Source organism: Lampris incognitus, chromosome 14 (genome assembly GCF_029633865.1).
Source record: "Lampris incognitus isolate fLamInc1 chromosome 14, fLamInc1.hap2, whole genome shotgun sequence".
Classification (NCBI taxonomy): Eukaryota; Metazoa; Chordata; class Actinopteri; order Lampriformes; family Lampridae; genus Lampris; species Lampris incognitus.
This window is the reverse complement of record NC_079224.1, coordinates 37,837,674-37,861,259: the sequence shown is the minus strand read 5'-3', so window position 1 is coordinate 37,861,259 and position 23,586 is coordinate 37,837,674. Positions and strand designations below refer to the sequence as shown.

Below are 23,586 nucleotides of genomic sequence, written 5' to 3'. Positions count from 1 at the left end.
GTGGCCACCGCGAGGAGACGGCCAACTTGTTGCCTTGTTGCTTAGGAACAGAGAAATAACCCTAACTATTCAGATCCTCTCTCCCGTGGTGTGGGTAGTTGTGTGTTGGGGGTGGGGGGGTTCACGTTCAACAGAGGTTGTTTCTAGGCAACAAGATCACTATTTTACTTTTTATTAGCTGAATGTTGTTTGTTTTTCTGTGGTTTTTCCTTCTTCCTTTTTTTTATGACCTGCCTTTTTATGGGCGCCGTTGCTGTTGTTGCTCTTCATCCTTTAAAGAGGGTGACTTAACTAGCTGTCATGCTTACGACCCATAAAGCCTCCTATGTGGACCAACAACAACAACCAGTGATTCAGGCCATTCCCTTTAGGCTCTTAACGTTTCATCAGTTTGATAGAGCACAAATGCCAGGCACATATTTAGATTTACAGTATGGCGAGACAGTACTAATATCTGCTGTTCTGTGCCGCCGAACCAGAACCAGAATCACTTTATACGCCGAATGCACAGGTGCACAGGAATCCGACTTTGCAGATCAGCGTAGAAAGCACAACAATAAGACTGTGCAATGTGCAGTTTCCTGCACAGTGAAAATTAAACTTGTAGTGTTGCCATGCAGACCACAAGGGGAAGGTAATTTTTGTCTGTTGGCTGATGGTGGCTTGCTGAGAATGGAAACTGCCTTTGGGGAGGGGGGGGGCATGGTTGCCGGGGTGTGTGTGGGGTCAGTGATGATTTTTTTTTCCTGCTCTCTTCCTGGCCCTGGTGTCCAGCGGGTCTTTGATTGACAGCTGCTTCTGGCCAGTCAGCCTCTCTGCTGTGCGCATGATGTATGCTGCAGTCAGTCCTGTGTGCGGACGTAGGTTGAGCTGAATCCCACAGTTATGGATGAGGTGAGGATGCTCTCAATGGTTGATCTGTAGAACTGGGACAGGACCGATGGGGGAAATTGAGCTTCTGCAGCTGTTGCAGAGAGAATATCCTCTTATGAGCTTTGGTGATGATGGTGGTAGGGTTTGTTTCCCGGTTAAGGTCTTCGGAGATTGTGGTACCCAGGAATTTAAATGACTTCACCTCACTTACAGCTGTGTTGATAATTACCATGGGGAGATGGCAAGATGAAGCCTTGCGGAAATCTATCACAATCACTACTGTTTTTTTGTGCGTTGAGCGCTTGATTTTTTTTTTTTAGAACAACACTTACACAGGCAGGCCACTTTCTTCTGTGTATAGGCAGACTCATTGTTGCTAATGATGCCTGCTAAGGTTGAGTCGTCTGCAGACTTTATCAGCTTGATGGAGGGGTTGCTGGAGGTACATTCGTTAGTGTACAAGGAGTAGAGGAGAGATGAGAGCACACAATATTGAGATGCCCAAATGCTGATGGAAAGGGGTTCCGACAGGGAGGGTCCCAGCCGCACGTGCTGCTCCCTGTCTGACAGGAAGTCAATGATCCATTGGCAGATGGAGAGGTCCACGTTCAGTTGGGACAGTTTGCCATGGAGTCGCACCAGCAAAATTGTGTTGAATGCAGAGCTGACGTCTGCAAACATGGCTCTGGCGTAGGAGCCTGGGGTGTCCAGATGACTGAGGATTCAGGCTGAGTGCATCATCTTCTGAGCTGTTTGTTCTGCAGGCAAACTGAAATGGGTCAAGGAGGGTGTCAGTGGTGGACTTGTGGTAGGAAAGGACCAGTCGCTCAAAGCATTTCACGACTGCTGATGTTAGGGCCATTGGCCTGTAGTCATCAAGGCTGGTTATTCTGTCCTTCCTCAGCGAAAACCGGGGCTAGCTGGCTAGCGCAGTGTTTCACAGTGCCAGCTGAAATTGCAATTTTATGTTATTTTTTTACTGACACTTGTTGGTTTACCTATCCTAAACACATTATTGGTTCCTTGGCATATCTGCAGTGAGTAAAGCTCTAATAGATGAACCAGAAAGCTGCTTCCAAAGGGTGCTTACTACTAAATTACACATCTGAACAATAGTTACAAGCCAGGGGACTAAAGTAGAGGAGGGGAGCATTCAGATGAAATGTATTTTAATTTGAACAAAATGTATGCCTGGAGCTCCATACAATATTGCCCTCTCGGGGAGGTGTAAATTAAAGGCTCCCGTTTGGAGGCTGCAAAAACAGTCCAACACATATGACCACCACGCACACACACACACTCTTCAATAGCTTGTCCTCAAACACTGAAATACACACACATACAGCCGAACTTAATTTGGCATCTCGTAACCAGTTTGATTGCTTCTTGTTATGTAAAATATTCATATATATTCACGTGTTATGTATATTAAATGTGAAAAAAATAAAAAATACATTATTCAAAAACTTTCTTCAGCGAGGATCAAACTGGTGTCTACTCTGAAATAAAAGTGTTAAGATGACATCTGTTCCCGCGCTGCATAATTCAGAGCATATGATGCTGAAATGTCAGTGTGTGACCTTATTACTCTCATCATTTTAATTTAATTTGTGTGTGTATGTGTGTGTGTGTGTGTGTGTGTGAGGGAGAGAGAGTCTGCATGCATCCTGCACATGACAGTTTGAATACCGTTTTACTTTATTCCAATATGTGGTTTTTTTCCCCACTTCCACCAATAATGTTGGTCGACAGTGTTGCTCTGTAGCAGGAATGCATACCTGAAATTATCTTCCAATATGATGCCACAACCGTACTTGACTGGCTCTGATTAGCTTATCTGCCCTAATACTGATGAACACACATCCAACACCAACGTCCCACATCCAGAGTCTACAAGTATATTCGTGAGATTTAGGGGCAATGGGCAACAAAAAGGACACACTATTTCTGTCATTACTGCTCAGTGGTGCAGCAATGCAGTCTGAATAAAGTGCTGTTTCCCCCCCTAAATGTTGCACTGATTAACATTCATGCATTTAAACATCAAACCTGTCATAAATCCTCCTTTTTTTCGAGGCTCTAAGTGTGAAACAGCCTGATTTGCAATCGTATGTTGCTGACACCATGACAGCACACCAAATATTTATACACAAAAACAACGGTGGTCTCAGAGTTGCAGCTTTTCAATATAAACAAGGCACCCGAGTGTCTCATAGAAATGACCATCTCGGGGCATCCGGGTAGCGTAGCGGTCTATTCCGTTACCTACCAACACGGGGATCACCGGTTCGAATCCCCGTGTTACCTCCGGCTTGGTCAGGCGTCTCTACAGACACAACTGGCCGTGTCTGCGGGTGAGACACCGGATGTGGGTATGTGTCCTGGTCGCTGCACTAGCACCTCCTCTGGTCAGTCGGGGCGCCTGTTCACGGGGAGGGGGAACTGTGGGGAAGGGGGAACTGTGGGGGGGGTAGCGTAATCCTCCCACGTGCTACGTCCCCCTGGTGAAACTCACCACTGTCAGGAGAAAAGAAGCGGCTGGCGACTCCACATGTATCAGAGGAGACATGTGGTGGTCTGCAGCCCTCCCCGGATCGGCAGAGGGGGTGGAGCAGCGACAGCTCGGAAGAGTAGAGTAATTGGCCAAGTACAAATGGGGAGAAAAAAAGAAAGAAAAAGAAATGACCATCTCATATGTTATGGGGTCACACCTAATACACAATAATATACAATGTAAACAACAAGTGTTCATTATAAACAGTTTTGTACCGATAAGTAAAACCAAAGTTATTGACAGACGAGTAATTCAAGCCGGAGACAAAAGCTGAACCTGCTTCTCATGTGGCAAGATTTTAAGCACCACCACAAGGCTGAGAAGGAATAACGCCTCTGGATTTTTACAGCGCTGGCATCATGATGTCTGTCATCTGGTCTTAGGCATGACCTTTCTGACAGTAAAGCCATGTGGTTGGAAAGGTGCCTTTGAAGGCTGGATCTGTGAATCCAGGGCTGATGGATGAGCTGCCTGCTGGGATGGTGAACTTCGGTCAGGGTTGGTATGGGTGTCATGGGGGAGCGCAGGGAAAAATCCGACGACCTGCCAGCGTGAATTTCAGGTGCCTGGCGTGAGGAGGATGCTGGGAGGACTGGAAGTTTTGGAGAGACAGGCCGTGTGTGTTGGACTCAGCTTCATGTGCAGAGGTTAATTTAAGAAATGCATCTGAAACAAGGGTCTCAGGTTAGAATTCATCCTTTGTCATTTACTTGATAGGGAGGAATTGAACCGGGAGTCAAAGAGGCCATCTATGTGAAGAGGGAGCGACAATCCCTGAGCTGGGGGGGAGGGGGGGGGCTAAGAGTACCTCTGTCGCTGTGATTGCAAACATTCCCAAATCCTCTGTGAATAGTACACATGGCCATTGTAATTCAGGTTAATGGTCACGCCCATATTTGCATATGAAACTGATCGTCGGTTTCGGTCGTTATGCAGCTGTGTTGTTTATAAGGGTGGGGTACCTGCAGTCAGTTTAGACTGAAGAGGTCACTTAGATGAGTGATGAAAGGTATCAGTCAATAAACGTTGTATCCAGATGAACTGATTCAACTCTGAGATGTGGATTTCTTGAAACAACTTCAGCGTGATGAAAAGGATTGGAACTTCAGGCCTCCTAAAAAAAAAAAAGACAGAAGAAAGCTGCGATACCGAGAGGACGCAGTGACCATGGTCCCACACTGCTCCTTTATTTAGCCAGGGAAGAGGAGAGACCCCTGGACTTTGCAATCTGTGTGCAAAAAGCGGGGCGTCAGGGCCGCAGACTGGAAACCTGTGAGGTGGTTGTGTTAAGTGTGTCTGACATTCTTGTGTAAGAGGTGGGGTTGTTGTGAAGCGTCTAGTGTGTTGGTGTAGTGCTCTGTGCCTGTCACGTCTCACTCTCAACCTTCACCGCTGGCTAGCAGAAATGCGAACAGGAGAGCCGAGCACGTAAGTCTCTCCCTGCCAGTACATAGCCTCTCTGACAGCAAGCCCTATGTAGCGCCTCCCCGTGGCAACACATGCTAACGGGTACACCTTGGACCCTGGCTGAACTACAAGGGACTCGGAGGAAGTCTGGCCCCTAGACGTGCGGTACACAGGCCCACCGGTGTGTGGCTATTCCCTGATGCCCACGAACCAGTCCCCAGCTATGGGTTAAATAGTGCCACTGCCAAGTGGCTACCTCGGGAGAGGAACAGACTACGGGAGTAAACCCCTACAGAAAATCAACGTCCAGTGTTGTTGTTTTTTTGTTTTTCTTGCCCTTTTGTATTAAGTCGGAGAGTACTGCTGGCATCGCGTGTGGCTGCCGCTTCTCCCTCTCGTAGCCCCCCCCTCCCCCTTCCCATCATGTGTGTGGGCTGGAGCAAAAGGTACTGGAAGGGAGCAGCGGCAGGGTGGACATTGCAGTATGTACAATGACAAAGTGTCTTCTTCGATTTGTTGCTACTGTTTACTTTACTGAGTAATAGAGATCGAGATTCAAGAAGAACGACAAACGACACCTTCAATATTTTGAATCACACGGGCGGTAGTGAAGTTCGAGGTTCAGAGTTCAAGGTACAAAGGTTTCTTTATTCGTACCCATCACGGATGTATTATAGTAGAACTGAGTACGGCGCCGTCGCTCAGCCTTGCAGCCAATTTTCTCCAGTGGCCACTCGCGGTATTGCAGCGAAAAATCTCCTGCGGCCCAAAAAGCGTTTTCCCCATAGACCACCATTTTTAAAAGAGACGCCTGTAAAACTGTTGACAGGACACCTGCAGCTATATTCATGGTCAATTATTACTGTTTGTATTGTATATTTTTTAAGCCATGGGGTTTTATATTTTTTAAAAATTCCCAAAGCCCAGAAAACGCTCAGAAAATCTTTGTTTTTCTGCATGACGTCACGGCTGTACACGCGCACTCTACGCGCAGTCATGTTGTCTCGGGAACGAGGATCTTTGCTAGGTTAAACAAACGCTGCTCGGATGAACAAAAGTCAAAGGGAAAAGTGAATAAATGACACAAAGCTGAGCCTTCTCTTTCACACATCAAGATATTCTGAGTTTGTGCATTTATTGGTCACTTGTTAGACTGTTTTGAAAGAAAAAAACAACTTTTGTTTTGTTTGCTTGTTGTTGTTGTTTTTTTGTCCGTTTGTATAAATACATCCGCGGTTTCAAGTCCCGGAGCCGTAGTAGTCTTATTATGCATCCATGAAGTCCGCCAGCATAGCGTTCATGAACGCGCAACGCCGGATCCTGAACGCGGTTCGCTCGTTCTCATAGCCTAGAGGCATGAAGGGCGTAACATTACTGCGCATATTCAGTGGGCCCCATGTACCCGGAAGTAACCCGGGGGCCACACTTTTTCGGCGTATGTGCCAGGCGAGCATTTTTTTTCTTTATTGACTAATTGACAACAGGTTGTACACATGTCACATTTTTACAACATGAATGACTACAGTACAAACATGCCAGGGGGGTAGGCCAAATAAAAAATAAAAATAATAAAAAGGAAAAGAAAAGAAAAAACATTTAAGACACAACAGCTAAGATCACAATTTACATTCAAAAATTTTACAGCAAACACATGCCATTACGGTTTTTTGGGCCTTTTTATTGGCACTAGAATTAATACTTTTTAGGTACTGTTCAAAACACACACACACACACACACACACATATATATATATAAATATATATATATATATATATATATATAAAGGGGTCTTTGGTTTGTAAACTTGCACTTATGTACGTAGAGTTTAGCTAGAATAATCAATAGATTTACGATATATGCTCTTTCCTCAAATTTATTGTCATAGGCAAAGAGTCCGAAAATAATATATTCATAAAACAATGCAAAATCCATGTATAAGGTGTCACTAATACATTTTGAAACATCTTTCCATAGAGTCCTGGAATAATGACAATGCCAAAAAAGATGGGGCACCGTTTCTGGATGAGCTGAGCAAAAAGAACAATTTATATTTATACCAGCCTTAATTTTCTTGAGAAAATGCTTTGCAGGGTAACATTTATATAAAACTTTAAAGGAAATCGCTCTTATCTTATTAGTAATAAAGTATTTGTGAGTCAATGACCACACTTTTGACCAAGGAATATTCTTAGCAAAGTTGCTCCAATAAGTAGTGACATAAGGCTTCGTGACAACCTCACTCTGAAACAAAGAGCGAATAGCTTTGTTATTATTCTTGCAGGATGGTGAGAAACACATTTTCTCACAAGGAGAATCAGCAGGATTAACCAAAGAAACATTTTCTTGAACTAAACCTTTGCACAAAATTACAGAACCATTAGGAATAGCCCCCATTATCAGAGCAAATTCCTTAATTGTGACAGGAAAATTTAAATGAGAGATGAATTCATAAGATGGTCTTCCGGAGTAATTAGTTGACTCACCAAAAAGATGTTTCTGTCAAGCCAGTTCTTCAGAAATATACTCATATTTTTATATAATATATCCCCATTATTCCAGATATAATAATGATGTGGTGAGAAATTGTGTTTGTAAAGTAATTTCCACACCAATTTGAAAATTTGACAGTTTGACAGTTTAACTGGTATTTCATTTATTTTATAATTGCATACCAATAGGAAGGGGAGCCCTCCAATTTGGCTAAAAACAAATTTGGGAATAAAATTCCACATGAAGGAGTCTTTTTTTCAAAGCTTTAACCAGTTAATCTTAAACACGTTGTTTAAGGTAGAGAAGTCCAAATAGTCAAGACTACCATTTTTTGCAAGACTTGATAACTAAAGATTTTATGATGTAATGTATACGATTTTCCCACAAAAAAAATTTAAATAACAACTGGTAAATTTTTTGGCAGTTTTGTTATCAAGGAAAAGAGAGGATGCAACATAAACAAGCCTAGAAATACCTTCAGCTTTTGATAGGAGGACATGTCCCTTCAAGGACAGATCTCTTTGTAACCAATGATTAAATTTATTTTCCGCTGTTTTAATCATTGAACTAAAATGAAGAGTGCATCTGTCTTGTTGATCCTTTGTTACAAGAATGCCTAAATAATTAACCTTTTCCTTGACAAGTATATCATCAATAGAGGTTACGTCACAGCTTTTTAAAGCGAATAACTCACATTTGCTTAAATTCAGACAGAGACCTGAAGCTTTTGAAAATACATCAATAATTTTGATTGTAGGCTTTACCTGCAGAGAATTTTTCAAGAACAAAGCTGTATCATCTGCCAGTTTGCTTAATAAAATATTTCTACCTGCAATAGACACACCTTCTGAGTTACTTGATTTTATATAGTGACAAAAGGCTTGAGCAACAATAAGGAAGAGGTAAACAGAGACCAGACAGCCTCGGCGTATGCCTCTTTCTAGACAGAATCTTTGAGTAGTACCATCACTTAATTTCACAGAGCTGTTCCCATTTGCATAGAGGGTTTTCATTGCATTGCAAAAGTATGTTCCAAATCCAAAATTTTCAAGACAATAAAAAATGAAGGGGTGCTCAACTGTGTCAAAGGCTTTGTAAAAGTCAAGAAAAAACATAAAACTGTCATCAGTAATCAGTTCAGAATAATCAATAAGATCAAAAACCAGTCTTATGGTATTGAAAAAAGATCTTGTTACTCATAAATCCAGATTGATTTTCATCTACAATTGAGTCCAGAAAACTTTTAAATCTCGTGGCAAACACAATAGCAAACAGTTTATAATCATTATTAAGTAAACGAATGGGCCTCCAGTTGTCAATTATAAGCAAATCTTTTTTCGGTTTAGGTATTACGTTTTACATCGTTTCTTAATCTCCTGGCATTTAAAGAGAGAATAGAAATAGACATGAAAAAAAATATAAAAAGGGAACAAAAGTTGATTATAATCTCTTTTGTGTAGATGTAGAAAAGGCTTAAAACCTTGGAAAATAGGTCAGTAGCTAATGCAGCACCTCAGTGTTTCAAATTACGTGAAAAATACCTCTGAAAATAATGTATAAGCCAAGTTATACTCTAAATGTGGGTAAGGTAATTAGATCTTCCACAATAAAATGCTCCTTATTGCAACAACATACAATCAGAGCCATATAACAAAGTGGTAAACTGTCAACATTAACTAAAATGAACCTGATTAGAGCAATTTTTGCTCCATATTTGTAAAGTGAGAGAGTCAACCACCTTAGTAGGAGGAATCTTCACAGGAGGAAGAAACTGAATCTTACGCATAGTCAACCAGTTAGGATGATCTCACCTTCTCCGTCAATGAAACCTCTGGCCCCAACGAAGAACGCAGTCTTCCCGCTGCACGAGCCCTCTACACGTCAGGCCACAGCTTCTGCCTCCTCTTTCGGTCCCCCTTGGGAGAAATCCTCCTTGAACTGCAAACCACAATCTCTCAAGAAGGACGAGTTCTTCGCCGCCTTCCACACTGCATCCCTGCAGACACGTGAGACAAAGTGGAGAATGATATCTCTGGGTCTGGTATCTTCTTCCCAAGGCGATAAACAAACAGTGTCAGTAGCATCCACAAGCTTATCTTTCATGCAGGGCAGCACAACCTGGCAAATCTTTATTACTTCAAGGTGAACATTTTCTTGGGCAGATTCAGGGACTCCCGTTAGCCTTAAGTTCTTCCTTTTCAAGTAGGATTCTAGGTCATCCATTCTCTTTTGCATAAACCTGACAGTCTGCTCCACCATATCAACACGCTACTCAAGTTTAGATATATTCGTGGTGACACAGCCTTAAGGTCAGCAACCACACAATCTACCTTGTTGTTCAGGAGATTTTGCCCTTAATCATGCCGGATCTGTTGTTGATAAGCTTCATTAAGTTGGCAAGTTGAGAATTGATATCACTGACCAGGGACGAGTCGACAGGATCGTAGGCTTTTTTCTTCACCGCCGGGAATTTACTTGATGTAGCTGGCGGAGACGGGAACTCTTCCTCGGTTATGCAACGGACCTCCAAATCACCTCCATCTTGTGAATAATCATGGCCACCGCTAGCTAGCGCACACGCTAAGCTAGCTTTCTTGTCTTCACTTGAAAGAGACGAGAGCACACGTTTTTTCCCCCCATTTCAGGATACAATCTTTGAGTGCTGAGTGAAGAGTCTCACTTAAACAATGAACAGGCAGATAAACTTGACAAACAGTAGGCTTTTCACGAGTCTTTCAAAAGTCTGGTGTACAGCATTGCAAAGACAATCTACTCAGGCCGCCATCTTGAACGGTCCTCCTCCAGGCGAACAATTCTCATAGGAATGAACAGCTGCCATTTTCAGATCCGGTATCCAGTTCTACTATAATACACTCATGGTACCCATGGGCAAATTCGTTTTGCGGGACATTTTACCTTCCAGGTTAACTAAACACCAGAAATTACGATTTCAGAACACAGAGACAAACAACAAAAATGAGACGTGCTTAACAACAGTATCTAGTCAAATGTCTATAACCAAACATTTTAAAATGTATAAAAACTCCACTTCCCCATCTCTTTCCTTTTTTTCAGCCAAACCTTACACTATTCTCAGTCTTTGCAAGAGTCCCAAACCCATATTCTTAACACTGAGTAAAGTCTTTCAGGTAGCGAGGTCTGATAATCTGACGACCCGACCTTGTAGTGATAGTGTGTTGGTCCTCTGCTTGACTCCGATCTACCTCTTTCACTCTTGGTGTGTGTCTCTCAGTCCCTGTCTGTGTAGACACGGCAGATATGCAGTGGCTGCGTCTGAGATGACGACGATTCCTTCTCAGAACACCTCCTGACTGCAGCTCCACCTCATACGATCTGTGGCCCACTGCTTTTATCACTTTTGCCACTCTCCAGACCTTATGTGGTTCAAAAGGTTGAACTCTCACACCGTCACTTTTTTTTTTTAAGAGGGTCCAAGTCCTTTGATGTGACTCCGTTCTACTTGGTTTAAAGTCTCCTCTGTTATGGTCATAACGTCCTCATATGTGTCACTGTCCTGCTCTGAGACAACATGCACTGGTTTATATTTCCTGCTGTTCTCTGCTCTTGATTTGCGTTGTAAAGCAAAGTGATTTTCTTTCCCACACTTCTTACACTTTTTTCCAAAAGCCGGGCATTTGTTTTTGCTTCTCTCGTGTATTTTACCACAAAACTTACAGCAGATCTCGTTTTCTTTGTTTTTCGTGGCTGTCTGTTTCAGGAAATGCACTTCCTCTACTATCCGTCCTTGTAGTGTTTTGCTGTTCTCTTTTGACAGCTCTGTAGCTCTGCATATTTGCAGACATTTTTCAAGTGTCATATTCTCTTCCCCGAGTTATCTCTCCCCCATTGCAGAGCAGCTATTTGTGCCACACACAATCCGGTCTCTTATTAGCGAGTCTTTAATGGCTCCAAAATTACAACTACTGGCTAGCATTCTCAAGTCTGTGGCGTATTTGTCAACGTTTTCTGTTAATCCTTGGTTTCTCGTTAAAAAAAAAACCTGTATCTCTAAACAATCTCGTTTACCTTTGGATTGCAGTGTCCGTCAAACAGCGCCACCATTGGGCTCACTGGTCTCCTCGCTGACGTCCTGTCGCCTGCCAGCGTGTTCAACAGCGCTCTCCTATGAGACTAGAATGGCTTGACTCTTGTACTTTCCTCTGCATCGGGCATGGTAAGGGTCAGTGTACAATGTAAACTCCTCCCCCCGACTCTCCCATGCCTTTGCTAAGTTGTTGGAGTCCAAAGCAAGCATTGCTGGAGGTTTCAGTCCTTCCATCGCGACGTCAGCTGTTTTTTTTGTCGTTCCGCCGTTGCGTTGGGTGGTTAGCCAGTCGACTCCTCAGAGCTAACTAGCTAGCTAGCTGCACTGCTACACTCGTCCACGTCAAACGGCAACTAAAACGGTTGACACCGCTGCCACCATGTTTCATTCTGTTCCGTTCTTTACTCAACCCTACGGAATGGACGGTTAAACCTTTACTTGCTTACTTATCAGTATATTAACAGAAATCCTTAAGTCACACAGTTCAGTTACTTTCATCTCTAGCCAGCGTCACTCGCGGTCTGTGTCACACTCTAATTGCTCCCCGGAACCACAAACTAGGAACAACGATCCCATTTGTTACAGACCCAAAGATAAATGAGTCATGAAATAAAACGCCGGTATAAACGAACGAGTAACATTTGCATTGGTATTATTTGAGGTGAAAGTGGTCTTGCCATACTTTGGCATTGAACCAAACCCCAGAGACCCACAGCATGCAGAGGACGCTTTGACTTTCCCTTGACTTTGGCCAAGGCCAGACCTGTTGATATTTCAAAGCAGCCCTCACAGCGAGAGTGAATAGTGTTGGAGCTTTTCCGTTAATCGTGTCAGAAAAAGGTTCGTCGCCAAAGGCCTTGTTTGGCTCAGCGTGCGATCGCGGCACCTAATGGTCAAACGGATTTAGAGCGGTCGATTAATGACTCGGATATGTGCCATCCCACACTGAGAATATGATGTGCCAGATAATGAGGCGGCGCGCGCGCCGCTCAGCAAACAGTCCGCGCACGGAAGACGCCGCTGTGCCACTTCCGCATGACCAGCGGTATTTCGAGGGGGAGAACATTTGCCCCAACGCCAGCTTCAACAGCCACGTTTGCTTGAACTAGAAGGGCGTACAGGCACGTGGTTATCTACAACGTGGTTCATTTGGGCTGAACACTGGACAGTTGAGGTTTTTATCCAGTCGCGAATAGTTAAATATAATTACATTTCATCAAAATGAAAAATAGGAAAGTATTGCGTAGATATCTTATCAGGAGATCTAAAATGGAAGTATTCCCAAACGCGTAAACAATCTCTCTCTCTCTCTCTCTCTCTCTCTCTCTCTCTCTCTCTCTCTCTCTCTCTCTCTCTCTCTCTCTCTCTCTCTCTCTCTCTCTCTCTCTCTCTCCCCCCCTCTGTGGTTCGGGTTCCTTTTTTTCCCCAAACTTATTTTCACTCATCGAAATACACATGCAAGCTACTGAAACCCACGCAAGCAACGGAAATTAGAGCTATTTTGACTTCAAATAGGCACATATGAGTGCTTCTAAAGTTCTGTTGCAGCATATTGGTAAGGGTTTACTGTAAACACACAACCAGCACTATGCAAATTATAAAAAGATCCAAGTATAAGTATATTCAATGGGAAGTTATCTCGGGACAATATGAAGAAATAATGGCTCTCCAGTGTCAGTGGGCCGGGATTGTTCTTGTAACGCAGACAAAGCATGCCATTAACAGTTTGCATTTGCAATATCACAAGCAGAATACAGAATGCATACATAATGTGAAGAAACCATATTTAGAAACTTTGAAAAAGAAGAGTGATGATAAATATGAGTCAAATGAGGCTATTAAGAAATCAGTCACACACAGTTCAATTTCAGATTAAATTCAACTTAGATGATATTTGTCACAGCCCATTTATCTTCAACAGACTCTCTCTTGGTTTTTCCATAATCTCCTTTTTGACTCATAAGAATGTGTTGCAACCAGTGTCAGCAATAGCTGGTCTACAGATCCTGCTATTAGACAGTGCTCTCTGGTGGAAAAATTGTGAAACTGCAGGTTTGGACATAATGTAAGTGTGCAGTACATCGTTGACTTACTAATTTTTAAGACTTATGTTGACACTGAAAAGGTGTCAGTACTGGAATGTGTGTATAGGTATAGCCTAGTAAAGCTATAACTTTAACTATAGAGCTGCCACATGACCGTGCCATTGCACATATCTATCCATAGATAATGGGTAGATTATCTTGCACTCAGCAGTTTCAACTGATTACAGAATATTATGGTGATATAAGATAAAAGTGGCCTTTATTGATTATGCAGGGTACAATATCACCACAGCAGCAAAGGCCTGGATACAGTAACAACTTATTTGGTGGAAAATATTGACAATCGATGAAATTCTGTAGGTCAATATACTGTAGTGTACAGCTGCTGTGATTCAGATTTACAGAGAAGCTGTGCCATTGTGCCTTGCTAGTTAATTACAGAATATATAATTGTTGTGAACATTTGAATCATTGAAAAAAAATTCCATGCAACTTATTCTATTGACTATAATTCCTATAAGGATTTCCAGTTGGAGCGACTGGTTCACTCTGTTTTTCCAGCAGTAAGGACAACCTGCAAGATTTTATGTAATATTGGTGGTGTTGTGATCCGAGTAAACGCATTCATTGCCATTGGTGTCTTCCATCAGCAAAGCCCTCTGCTGACAAAACTCTCACCGAACAACAAGCAGACACTTTTGCCTCCTGTAAAATGGGATTAGGGAATAACACCAGCTGTCGCTGAACGACCTGAGACATGCCATTAGGAAGTGCAGCTGTGGCAACCTTGCCTCCACATCGTCTCTTTGCTTTAAATAATGCTTGGTTTTCCTCTTGGTATTAATTAGCGGTGACATTTGTAAATCTGACCCTTCAAATTACATCATTATTAATTAAAGCTAATCAAAATACATAAATTCTGAATAGCAAACTTTCATTTTCAACAAAACCATCGTTCAGTGCTGCAGGAATCTGCCAGTTGGCACTGGAAACAGGAATGGCATTAATGTCACATGTCAACCTAAAGTGTTGAACCTGGAAATTTTGATGAATATAAACCTCTCGCTGCAGTTATCATTCAATTTTGTAGAGTATTTGATTATGGGATGCAAGGGGAGGCTTGTATTTAATGGCCTTTGCTGAAAGGAAAAAATAAGCAATTGAGGGGTGATAACCAGTCCCTTTGTTTACACAAACTGGAATCAAATCCTACTTTGACTGCTGATGTATTGTAGGCCGTTTGGGGATTCTCCCCTCGGTTTTTTATAAGAGAAGACATGGCCCAAAAGAATTAATGCAGAACTGTCCCCTCTCACATTTATCTGATGCATTCTTTTTACTTGGAAAAATAGAAACCCAAACAAACCCAGAATTACTATCTGCCTATCTGTCATTTCCCCTATCCAGTACATATTTGTGATTCTTGAAGTTCACATACACCAAAAACAAATCAATTGATAGCCAGCAGATGGGTTCAATCTATCCAGCATCTCTGACAACCCTACCTTGGTTATAACTGTGCTCAGGAGCCTTGCTGGACCCCCTGTAGTTTACTTGTAGAGCCAACAGGTCTTTGGAGGATGCCATTAACATGGACCTGCACTTAGCCTTGGCAGCCCAGGAACCAATAACAAGATGCTGCTCTTTAAATGGTGTTGCGTTAGAGCTCCTGCAGATCGAGCTTTTGCAGCAGACAGAGTCTGACAGAGAAGAAGCAGTATTTGAGGCTGGGTAAGTACATATCTAATATGGTGACCCTTGCCACTGACACCTCACATTAAAGCATGTTCTCGTTCAACACGAAATGACTGCAGCTCCAAGCACCCTTTTATAATCCACTGATGTGATGGGTCAGGCAACCACAATCTCTGCAGGTGAGAGAGAAGTATATTCTCACTGATCAAAAAAAAAAGAAAAGAAAAAAAAAGTATATTCTCACTGATGTAAAAAAAAAAACTCAGCCAGTAGCTGAGGAAATTTCAACCTGTGACAGACAAAGATGGCCCCATTCCACACCTCCATCCTCACCTCCTCTGTTACGGTCTGGCTGGGATTAGTCAGGGTGAAAGACGAAAGAACACCATCCTCTTAGTTGAGAAAGACTATCGGCTGCAAGCTGCTCATTTTCCAGGACCTCTATGACATTAGATCTAGGAGGCATGTGGCCATGATCCTCTCTGATAACGTTCACCCTGGCCACCATGTAAAAATAGATTAATAAAAGAAATAGACACAAAAGTTTCTTTGTTTAAGTGTTGGCCTTCAGCAATAACAACATGACAAACCTGCTCCCATCCCTCTTACAGCTGCACTGCACCAAATACACTATAAGACTGCATTCGTTCTATTATTGATACACAACTTGTATTGGCTATCATTAGTATCAGTACCTTTTATCTTTTCCAAGTTGCCTGGGAACCAGACGAATTCACAAATGCTAATTGTTCATTTAGTATAGGCTACGGCGAATGTAAACCATGAGCCCGCAAATTCGTCTGGTTAATATCTAATATCTAAGGCCAGTTACCCAGGATATGTCCCTGGTCTGTTTATTTATTTATTTGTAATTTGTTTTGGAAAATGTCCTATTCATAAATGTAAATGTTCCTCTTATGATATAAACAAGAGCTAATACTCGTCAATAATATATACTGTACCAAATACGGAAACCAAATACTGTAGAATCTATTTATTTTCCCTGTTACAATATCAATAATACGTTTATCTTTTTCTTTTTTGCATATTGTTATCATTCACGTGGTCGCGTAATCGTTTACATACAACCGGAATGTGTCGAATGGAAATTCAAGTTAAATGTTTATAAGGACCTATGGGTGTTCGTACAATGCCAGCAGGGTCACTGAAAAGTAAAAAATTGTCCTTCCGTCTACAAAATATGTAATGTGAATAATGCCCGTGTGATTAACGAATTGTTGATTTTTAAAACCTATTAAAGAGTTTCAAAGATTTTTTAAAATTAGATTTCCGGCGCATTCGGGCTTTATTCCAAGACACAAATGGGCGGGTCAGAATAGCAGGTGACGCTACACAACAGTAACAGCTATGTGGGTTTTAAAGCCTGCACTCGCGTTGGGGTTGTGGGGTAGCAGAGGAGTAGTGAGAGCAATGGTAAGTTTTTAATATAAATATGTGTATGTGTTTTGTCTGCATTGAATAAAATATTGATTTGTTAATGTAAGAAGCGTAAACAATAGATAGGTCAAATGAAGCGTTTCTATTAAAAAAAAAAAAATCAGTGTCTCGGACAAAAAGGTCCGATGATGCAACTAACTTAGGCGCTACAACGATCCTGTTAGCTGTGCAAGCTAACGTAAACCGTTGTGTCAGTATTTGGCTGTGAGAGATGGTTTTATACCGAGCGTTTTTGTCTTAAAACTTTACTACTCATTTGCTGACTCACGCTTGCTTGGACGTTGAATTTTAATTAAAAGAAAAAACGCTGGTTTCTTGGAGACTGGTCGCTCGAGGTCTGCATTACCACCACTGCATCGTTACTAAATGATGTCGTTTAAGCTAGGTTAGTGAGCAAGTATTAGCTAATTATGTTAGCCAAACCAATAAAGCCCATGAGCTGGGGAACAAACCTCCAAAATGTGTAAATTAACTTGTTTGCCATTGAACATTAAACCAGGGCCTCAAGGTGTGTTGGTGTCCCCTCCCATATTTAGGATTTCATTTAGTATTTTGGTCGCAGCCTGCAGATTCGTCCTCCTGTGGCTTGAACAGTCAGGCATGCGTTTTAATAGTTCTGCTGGTGTAAGCCACTTCTCTCTTGTGATGGCAACACGAGGAGGCTAATGATGTAAAAGGTGAAGGAACTGAACTGGGCAAAAGTTATGGGGCCAGAGTGCATTAACTAAAGAAGTCATTGGTTAGCTTCTCCTATTTTAGGAGGAGTTAAGGTCATAGCAATAAATTTCCTCTTATTGCTATGAGCTGCTGTTTTCCTTTCGGTTCCTCTATTGTGACCTTTGGCTTGCATTCGTGAAGATTTGGCCCCACCTAGCCTCACCAAACCTCTCTTTGGTTCTGTTCTCTCTTTAAAAAAAAAAAAATCATACTTTATCACATGCTCTCAAACAAATACATTTGTTCCTCTATGCAGTGTGCGCAGGTGGGAGATTGGCAGAGTGCCAAGTCGATCTATGCGTTCTCTGCCAAGGACATTGACGGCAATGAGGTGTCTCTCGAGAAATACAAGTAAGTCATAGATAGGAAGGCTAAGAAGACAAATGGACTAATATGCACTTGCTTAATGAATCACCACTGATTTCCCCAGTAGTGAATGAGTAACTCCTATTGCCACACTTCCTCCTTCCTATAAACAGCATTCATATGTAGAGTATAACACAATATGAAGTTTGAATGCTCTAACAAGTGGGCTTATGGTCATTAGTTTATATGAATAGATGGCAAACAATGATAGAGGTGAAGAAAACTGAGTGCATTGAGTAGTCTGATTTCACAATCAACTTTTATAGAACTGACAAGTTCTGGATAATGGTTCAAAAACTGGTTCCCTCTTTTTAACCCCTCTTTATTATTCCTCACTCTTCAGGGGTTTTGTCTGCATAATCACCAATGTAGCCTCTAAATGAGGAAAGACCAGGGTAAACTACACTCAGCTAGCGGGAATGCACGCCTCCTATGCTGACAAAGGTTTACGCATCCTGGCCTTCCCCTGCAACCAGTTTGGAGGACAGGTGAGGTTCTCTAATGACCTGCAATACTGTGGCCTATAGCCAGAGATTTTTATTATTTTTTTTAAGATGGGGCAATGCTTCTGACTATAAAAGGAATGTTGTTTGTGCCTTATCACTCAGATCCCTGATCTTTTGTTATGTGTGTGTTATCTAGGAATTGATACCTACTTTGCTGTTGCAATCATACCAAGTCACAGGGAACAAATGCATCAGCTAAATACCTTAATTATTTAGGCCAGAATGAACAGAATGCTTGCATGATTGTCTGGAAAATAGTTGGTATATCAACAAATGGGTTTAAGTTGTGTGTAGTTTTATGACTGAAATTTACATACATACCAAATGTTATATGCACTAAATTTAAGTTAATAGATGGGGAGAAATGTATGCACCTTGATGGATTAGCCTTCAATTTGTATAAACACATAGCCTTACCAAAAATGTTTTGTCAGTATAGGCCTCTTGAGACTTGTTAAACGGACAAATTTACTAAGCATCTGCTCAGCTTTGACATGGCGTATATGTTATCTTTTAGTTACCTGTGTACATTACATGTAATGTACATCAGAAATATGATGACCATATTTTAAGAAACAAATTAAGAGGTACTAAACCACATTTTACTTTTTTGAGCTGAATACATGTTTGTATTTCCCTAGGATGGTAAAAGGCCATGGTGATAGATTCATGCTTTCTCTTTATTTCTGGGGTGAAATGCACATGACAATTAAAGACACCCCCTCCAAATAAGGGGCCAGTAAAATCTGATGTGAGTAGACAGTAGACTTGTGAGAAGCTGGGGTGAGGTGTTCTGCTACAGCACGGCCACCTTCTGCCCCTCACACCACCATCAGTGGTCTCTTCATTCACACACCCTTTTTTGGACTTTTTCCACAATGTGAGTGGGAGTAGATGGGCTAAAAACAAGTGTTTATGTACACTTTAATTTTCTAACGTGGGTTTTCTGTTTCTCTGTTGTCCAGGAGCCAGGTACTGAAGCAGAGATCAAAGAGTTTGCCAAAGGATTCAATGCAGAATTTGACCTCTTCAGCAAGATTGAGGTGAACGGAGATAATGCTCACCCTCTCTGGAAGTGGATGAAGGCACAACCCAAGGGCAAAGGAACTCTTGGAAAGTGAGTTTTTGCTGTAGAGTTGGCTACACATTAAAGATTGATAGTTGAGAAAATCTTCTACTTCGTATAGGTGTTGTTCTCTTTTTCACAAGACGGTGACATTGGAAAGGCCCAAGGGGAAATTATGCAAGAACTCACTGACACGAGTTAACTGAAGTTGGGATTTGAAGGAAATGTTGTCAAACTTGAGGTTTCCTTCAATGTCAAATTTTTTCCCCCTTTTAATTCCTTAGCCCACTGGCACTACAAATTATTTTTTGCTTGAAGTACAATGCTGTTGGTTAGCTCTACCTCATTTACACTCTTTGAGTGCCATACCTCATTCCTGGGGATTTTTGTTAACAGTGCGTTCTCTTATCAGTCTTGTGGGCAGAAATATACTAGACTGTTAGTTGTCCAACGGCAGATTGTCTGTTGTTGCGAGATAATTTGTGTCAGCCTCCTTCGGCCTTTTTATGCAGTTAGCTGTTTTTGAGCACTCACCAGCTACATGTCCTCTGGGTGGTGGTTCATCTCAGATAAACACCGGACAGTGTTCTGCATGGAGAAAAGTCAGTGTAACAATTGTCTACTCTCGAGCCAGAGTAATTAAGGGACTATCTGTTTTTTATCTCACCCATTCTCCCTCACATATACAATTTGTCTTTTAAAAAATTTTCTTGAATCTATCTCGTTCCCATCAGCATGAATTTGAAGAAGGATTAACCATTAAAATCAACCATAGATCTTGGACAGGAAAGAACAGATGTCTCATGTTTTGTACGCATTGTGTATGTCTCACCCATTCCATGACCTATACCAGGAGAAGTGGTAACCTTCAGTCTTTACTCTCAACTATCTAGCAACATAACAAACTACAACATGCCTCTAATGGGACATACTATATCCCAGCTGAAATGAAGATTTCAGAAGTTAACGATGATGAGAAGGATAATTCATTTTTCAGTAATATTGTTGCCAGTCAGTAATGTTTAACCACAATGCTGGTGGAATCAATTGTTCTGTCATTAGCTAGTATTTTGAGCTGTTGCACTGTTAACATGTGTAAATTTTAAAGCTGTTGGCTAAAATTTCAAACTTTCATACATTAACATTCACATTGCAGGCTATACTTCATGTACCTCTTGAAATTGAAAAGGGAAATTGAAGCATCGATTACAGCTCGCATAATCCAAAGGCACACGATGGCAAAAATATAAAGAAAAAACTATAGGGAATAAACAAAATATGAAGAATTAGACTAAACTGAAGTACTTGGTGTCTATAAAATAGGATAGAATAAAGAATGTGTAATATATGAAAGAAGGGTGGATCAAGAGCATTGGTATAAAAAAAAGGTAAAGCTAAATATCTAGCGTTAAATTGAGAAATTGATGCAGCAGCATGTTCACATGTTGAGTTATTCACAGGTATTGCATGTAATAATTTAATAGATGGGAACTTTTTGTGCAATATGTTGGTATCCAGTAGAATGTAGAAATGAATGTGTGTTTTATGTTTTTAATTCTTTTTATACTGATCTTTGCACTGATAAGAACTGCACTTTCAGATTTTGTTGTACTTGCACAATGACAAAGTTCTATTCTATTCTAATAGCAAGCCGACAGACGTCTATTGCACATACGATTGATTTATTAAATTATCAATAGCAGTCCTGTAGAGGATATATGGGTACTGTCATTGTAATTTATTTCAAGGGTGACCCAATTATCCTCTGTAGTACTTAAGTAGAAAATAAATAAATCTTATGTGCAATAACACTTAACTTCATTGTGCCCCCCCCATTTGTGAGGTGCCGTTGTAGAACAAAGCCCATAGAAATAATTTTTCAGTCACCTACTTGTTAAGGCAGTCGAAGTTTTACTTTTTGCAGTCATAGTGGCATGACTGCTAATTGTGTTCTGATGGGTATCTTCCTCTTCTCCACAGTAACATCAAATGGAACTTCACAAAGGTAACCAGCTTGAACAATTAATTGGTCCAATTCAGTTGTTGTTTCTTGACATGAGCCCTGTGGTAATAATTTGATCACTTTTTCCCTCTTCAGTTTCTAATAGATAAAGAAGGGCAGGTGGTGAAAAGATACGGCCCAACAGATGATCCCAGTGTAAGTTGGTGTTTGTTGTGCATTTGCTACCACCTTACTTATTGTTAAATACTGTTTCGCACACCTAGTTTTTATGTCCAATTTGTTGTGTGTGTGTAATGATGATGCAGTGGTTACACTTGGGTATGGTTTGCTTGGGTATGTTTTGACTGTTTTGGATCCTCAAATTAAGAAAAATACAGTCAATTCAACCATTTTAGTACACATACACACACACTTCCTCCCTCTAGTCAACCCCCAACAATCCAAACCAAGCATTTAAGCTGAAAATAAATACAATAAAAATAAAATTAAAGAATCCAATAAAGTTTATTTTGTGAACATAGTTGTTTTATATGAATGTCTTTCGAGTGTCAGCTATTATCTGCCAATGGCCAGAATGTTTGGGACAGTCCTAGAATGTGTATTAAAGTAGCAGGGGCTTGTTTACAATGGTCACATGACGTCAGGGCTAAAGTAGGTTCAATTTGGGAATGTTAAGTCCTTGTTGAGTGAGGACCAAACTATTTAAAACTGTGTAACGACATGTATCACACAGATGGAGGATGTCTATATCACCTCCAACTACTCAAATGTGGTTCTGATCATGTACACGAGTCAAAAACTAACAGTAAAGGGCAGTTTATCTATAAAAACTGCTGATGCTCCGTTTTTGTCTACCCCGGGATGAAGTTAGTTCCTCACCCATTTTGTAACCGGTGGAGGAGATGGATCGAGTGCCATTCAGCCTGATGGTTTCTCTTTTGATACCTTGGGTTTTGCTTGAAGCTTAGCTGTGTGAAACCACAGTGTAGATGCTACAAAGTAACAACCAACCTCTTCGTTTGAACTAAATCAGAAGGTTGAAATTAATTTGAAAATACCCCTAGTCAGATGGTCTGTCTGAAGATTCCACTGTACATGTGTAGGGATTTATTTTTTTACTTTAAATGTTGCTCACGTGGTGATCATGACAGTAACTCAGGATGAGGCAATCGGTTGAATGACTGAATGTAACGTTCATCATGCAAACATTTAACCTGCTCGTCCAGTGAGAAAGCTGACCCCTGTAGGCTTACTCAGGAAAGTCACTGACCATTTAAGTTTGCACAAGTTGGGTATATCTCTGGTGGATACACATCTATGTTCATGGATACACTCCAAACAATAGAAATTGTTTGCATGACAAAAACTGTTGATTTGATCACATATGCGTTTAGTGAGCACGTCTTCTTTATGCTTTGAACGGGTGCAGAGTCGTTGTGCTGTCCATGGTGCTGAAACAGGGCCACACTACTCGGCTGTCCACTGTTTAACGACTACACTTTATTTCCCTTTGCAGGTTGTTGAGAAAGACTTGCCCAAGTACCTGTAATGCTGCTGACTCCTACATAACCACCTGAAACCTGGCTCTGGATTTCTGGATATTGATGGGTGTGTCTGGACCAATGAAGGCCTGTCTGTAAACCCACAAGTGGGAAGGTCGGGCCGGATGAAACCCAGCGTGCACCTAACCCCCAGAATCCACCCATACAATGTCCAGCGTGAGCACAGGTGGAAGACGTTGCCTAACAGTATTCACTTTGCAATGTGAGCAGAGATCCTTCACTTCTCAAATAATCAACCGGACATTTCTTTTCTAACATCAGTTTCATATGATTAAGTTTCAGCTGTCAACATCTGTGTAGTTCTTATGGACTGTTAGACCCCAGAATATATTCACTTCTGTAATTCTCCATTACTGTTGTACATGCAAAACATCTGCATAAGTGTTGTCTGACCACAGACCTGTTATCATAAATGTGTATTTCACATTTCCTGTTATCTGCTTACAACTCATCATCAATCCAGTTTTGCCTCACTTGAATCAGTAATTATATAATTTATTTTTTTCGTGTCGATGAAATTAGAAAATAAATGTGTAAAATGACTCGGAGCCTGTGCGTCATTTGACTCAGAAGTGCTCGTTAGCCGGAATGGGACGAGCCGCGGCGGTGGCTGGTAGCATCTCGGCGATAAGGCAACAAGCCATCCCGTTTGAGCGACGAAGCGCGTCATCGCATGCTGCACTTAACGTCCCCAGCCACACGACGATGCTGTGATGTCATGAGCGCAGCGTGACGCACGGCGGCGGGGGGTTCGGTGGTACCAGCGGCTCCGGACGGGTTGCGATATCCGACGCTCGTGTCATCCCAGACGTCGATT

General features: G+C 41.5%; 1 protein-coding gene across 1 annotated transcript; it reads left to right on the top strand.

Moving 5' to 3' along the window:
* The first annotated feature begins 16,464 nt into the window (after window positions 1-16,464).
* Window positions 16,465-23,311, top strand: LOC130123693 (phospholipid hydroperoxide glutathione peroxidase-like). Its single transcript, XM_056292951.1, has 7 exons — window positions 16,465-16,565; window positions 17,563-17,657; window positions 18,016-18,160; window positions 19,144-19,295; window positions 21,225-21,249; window positions 21,343-21,402; window positions 22,724-23,311. The coding sequence occupies exons 1-7, from the start codon at window positions 16,500-16,502 to the stop codon at window positions 22,754-22,756; spliced, it is 576 nt and encodes a 191-aa protein (XP_056148926.1). The 5' UTR covers window positions 16,465-16,499; the 3' UTR covers window positions 22,757-23,311.
* Window positions 23,312-23,586: the final 275 nt, after the last annotated feature.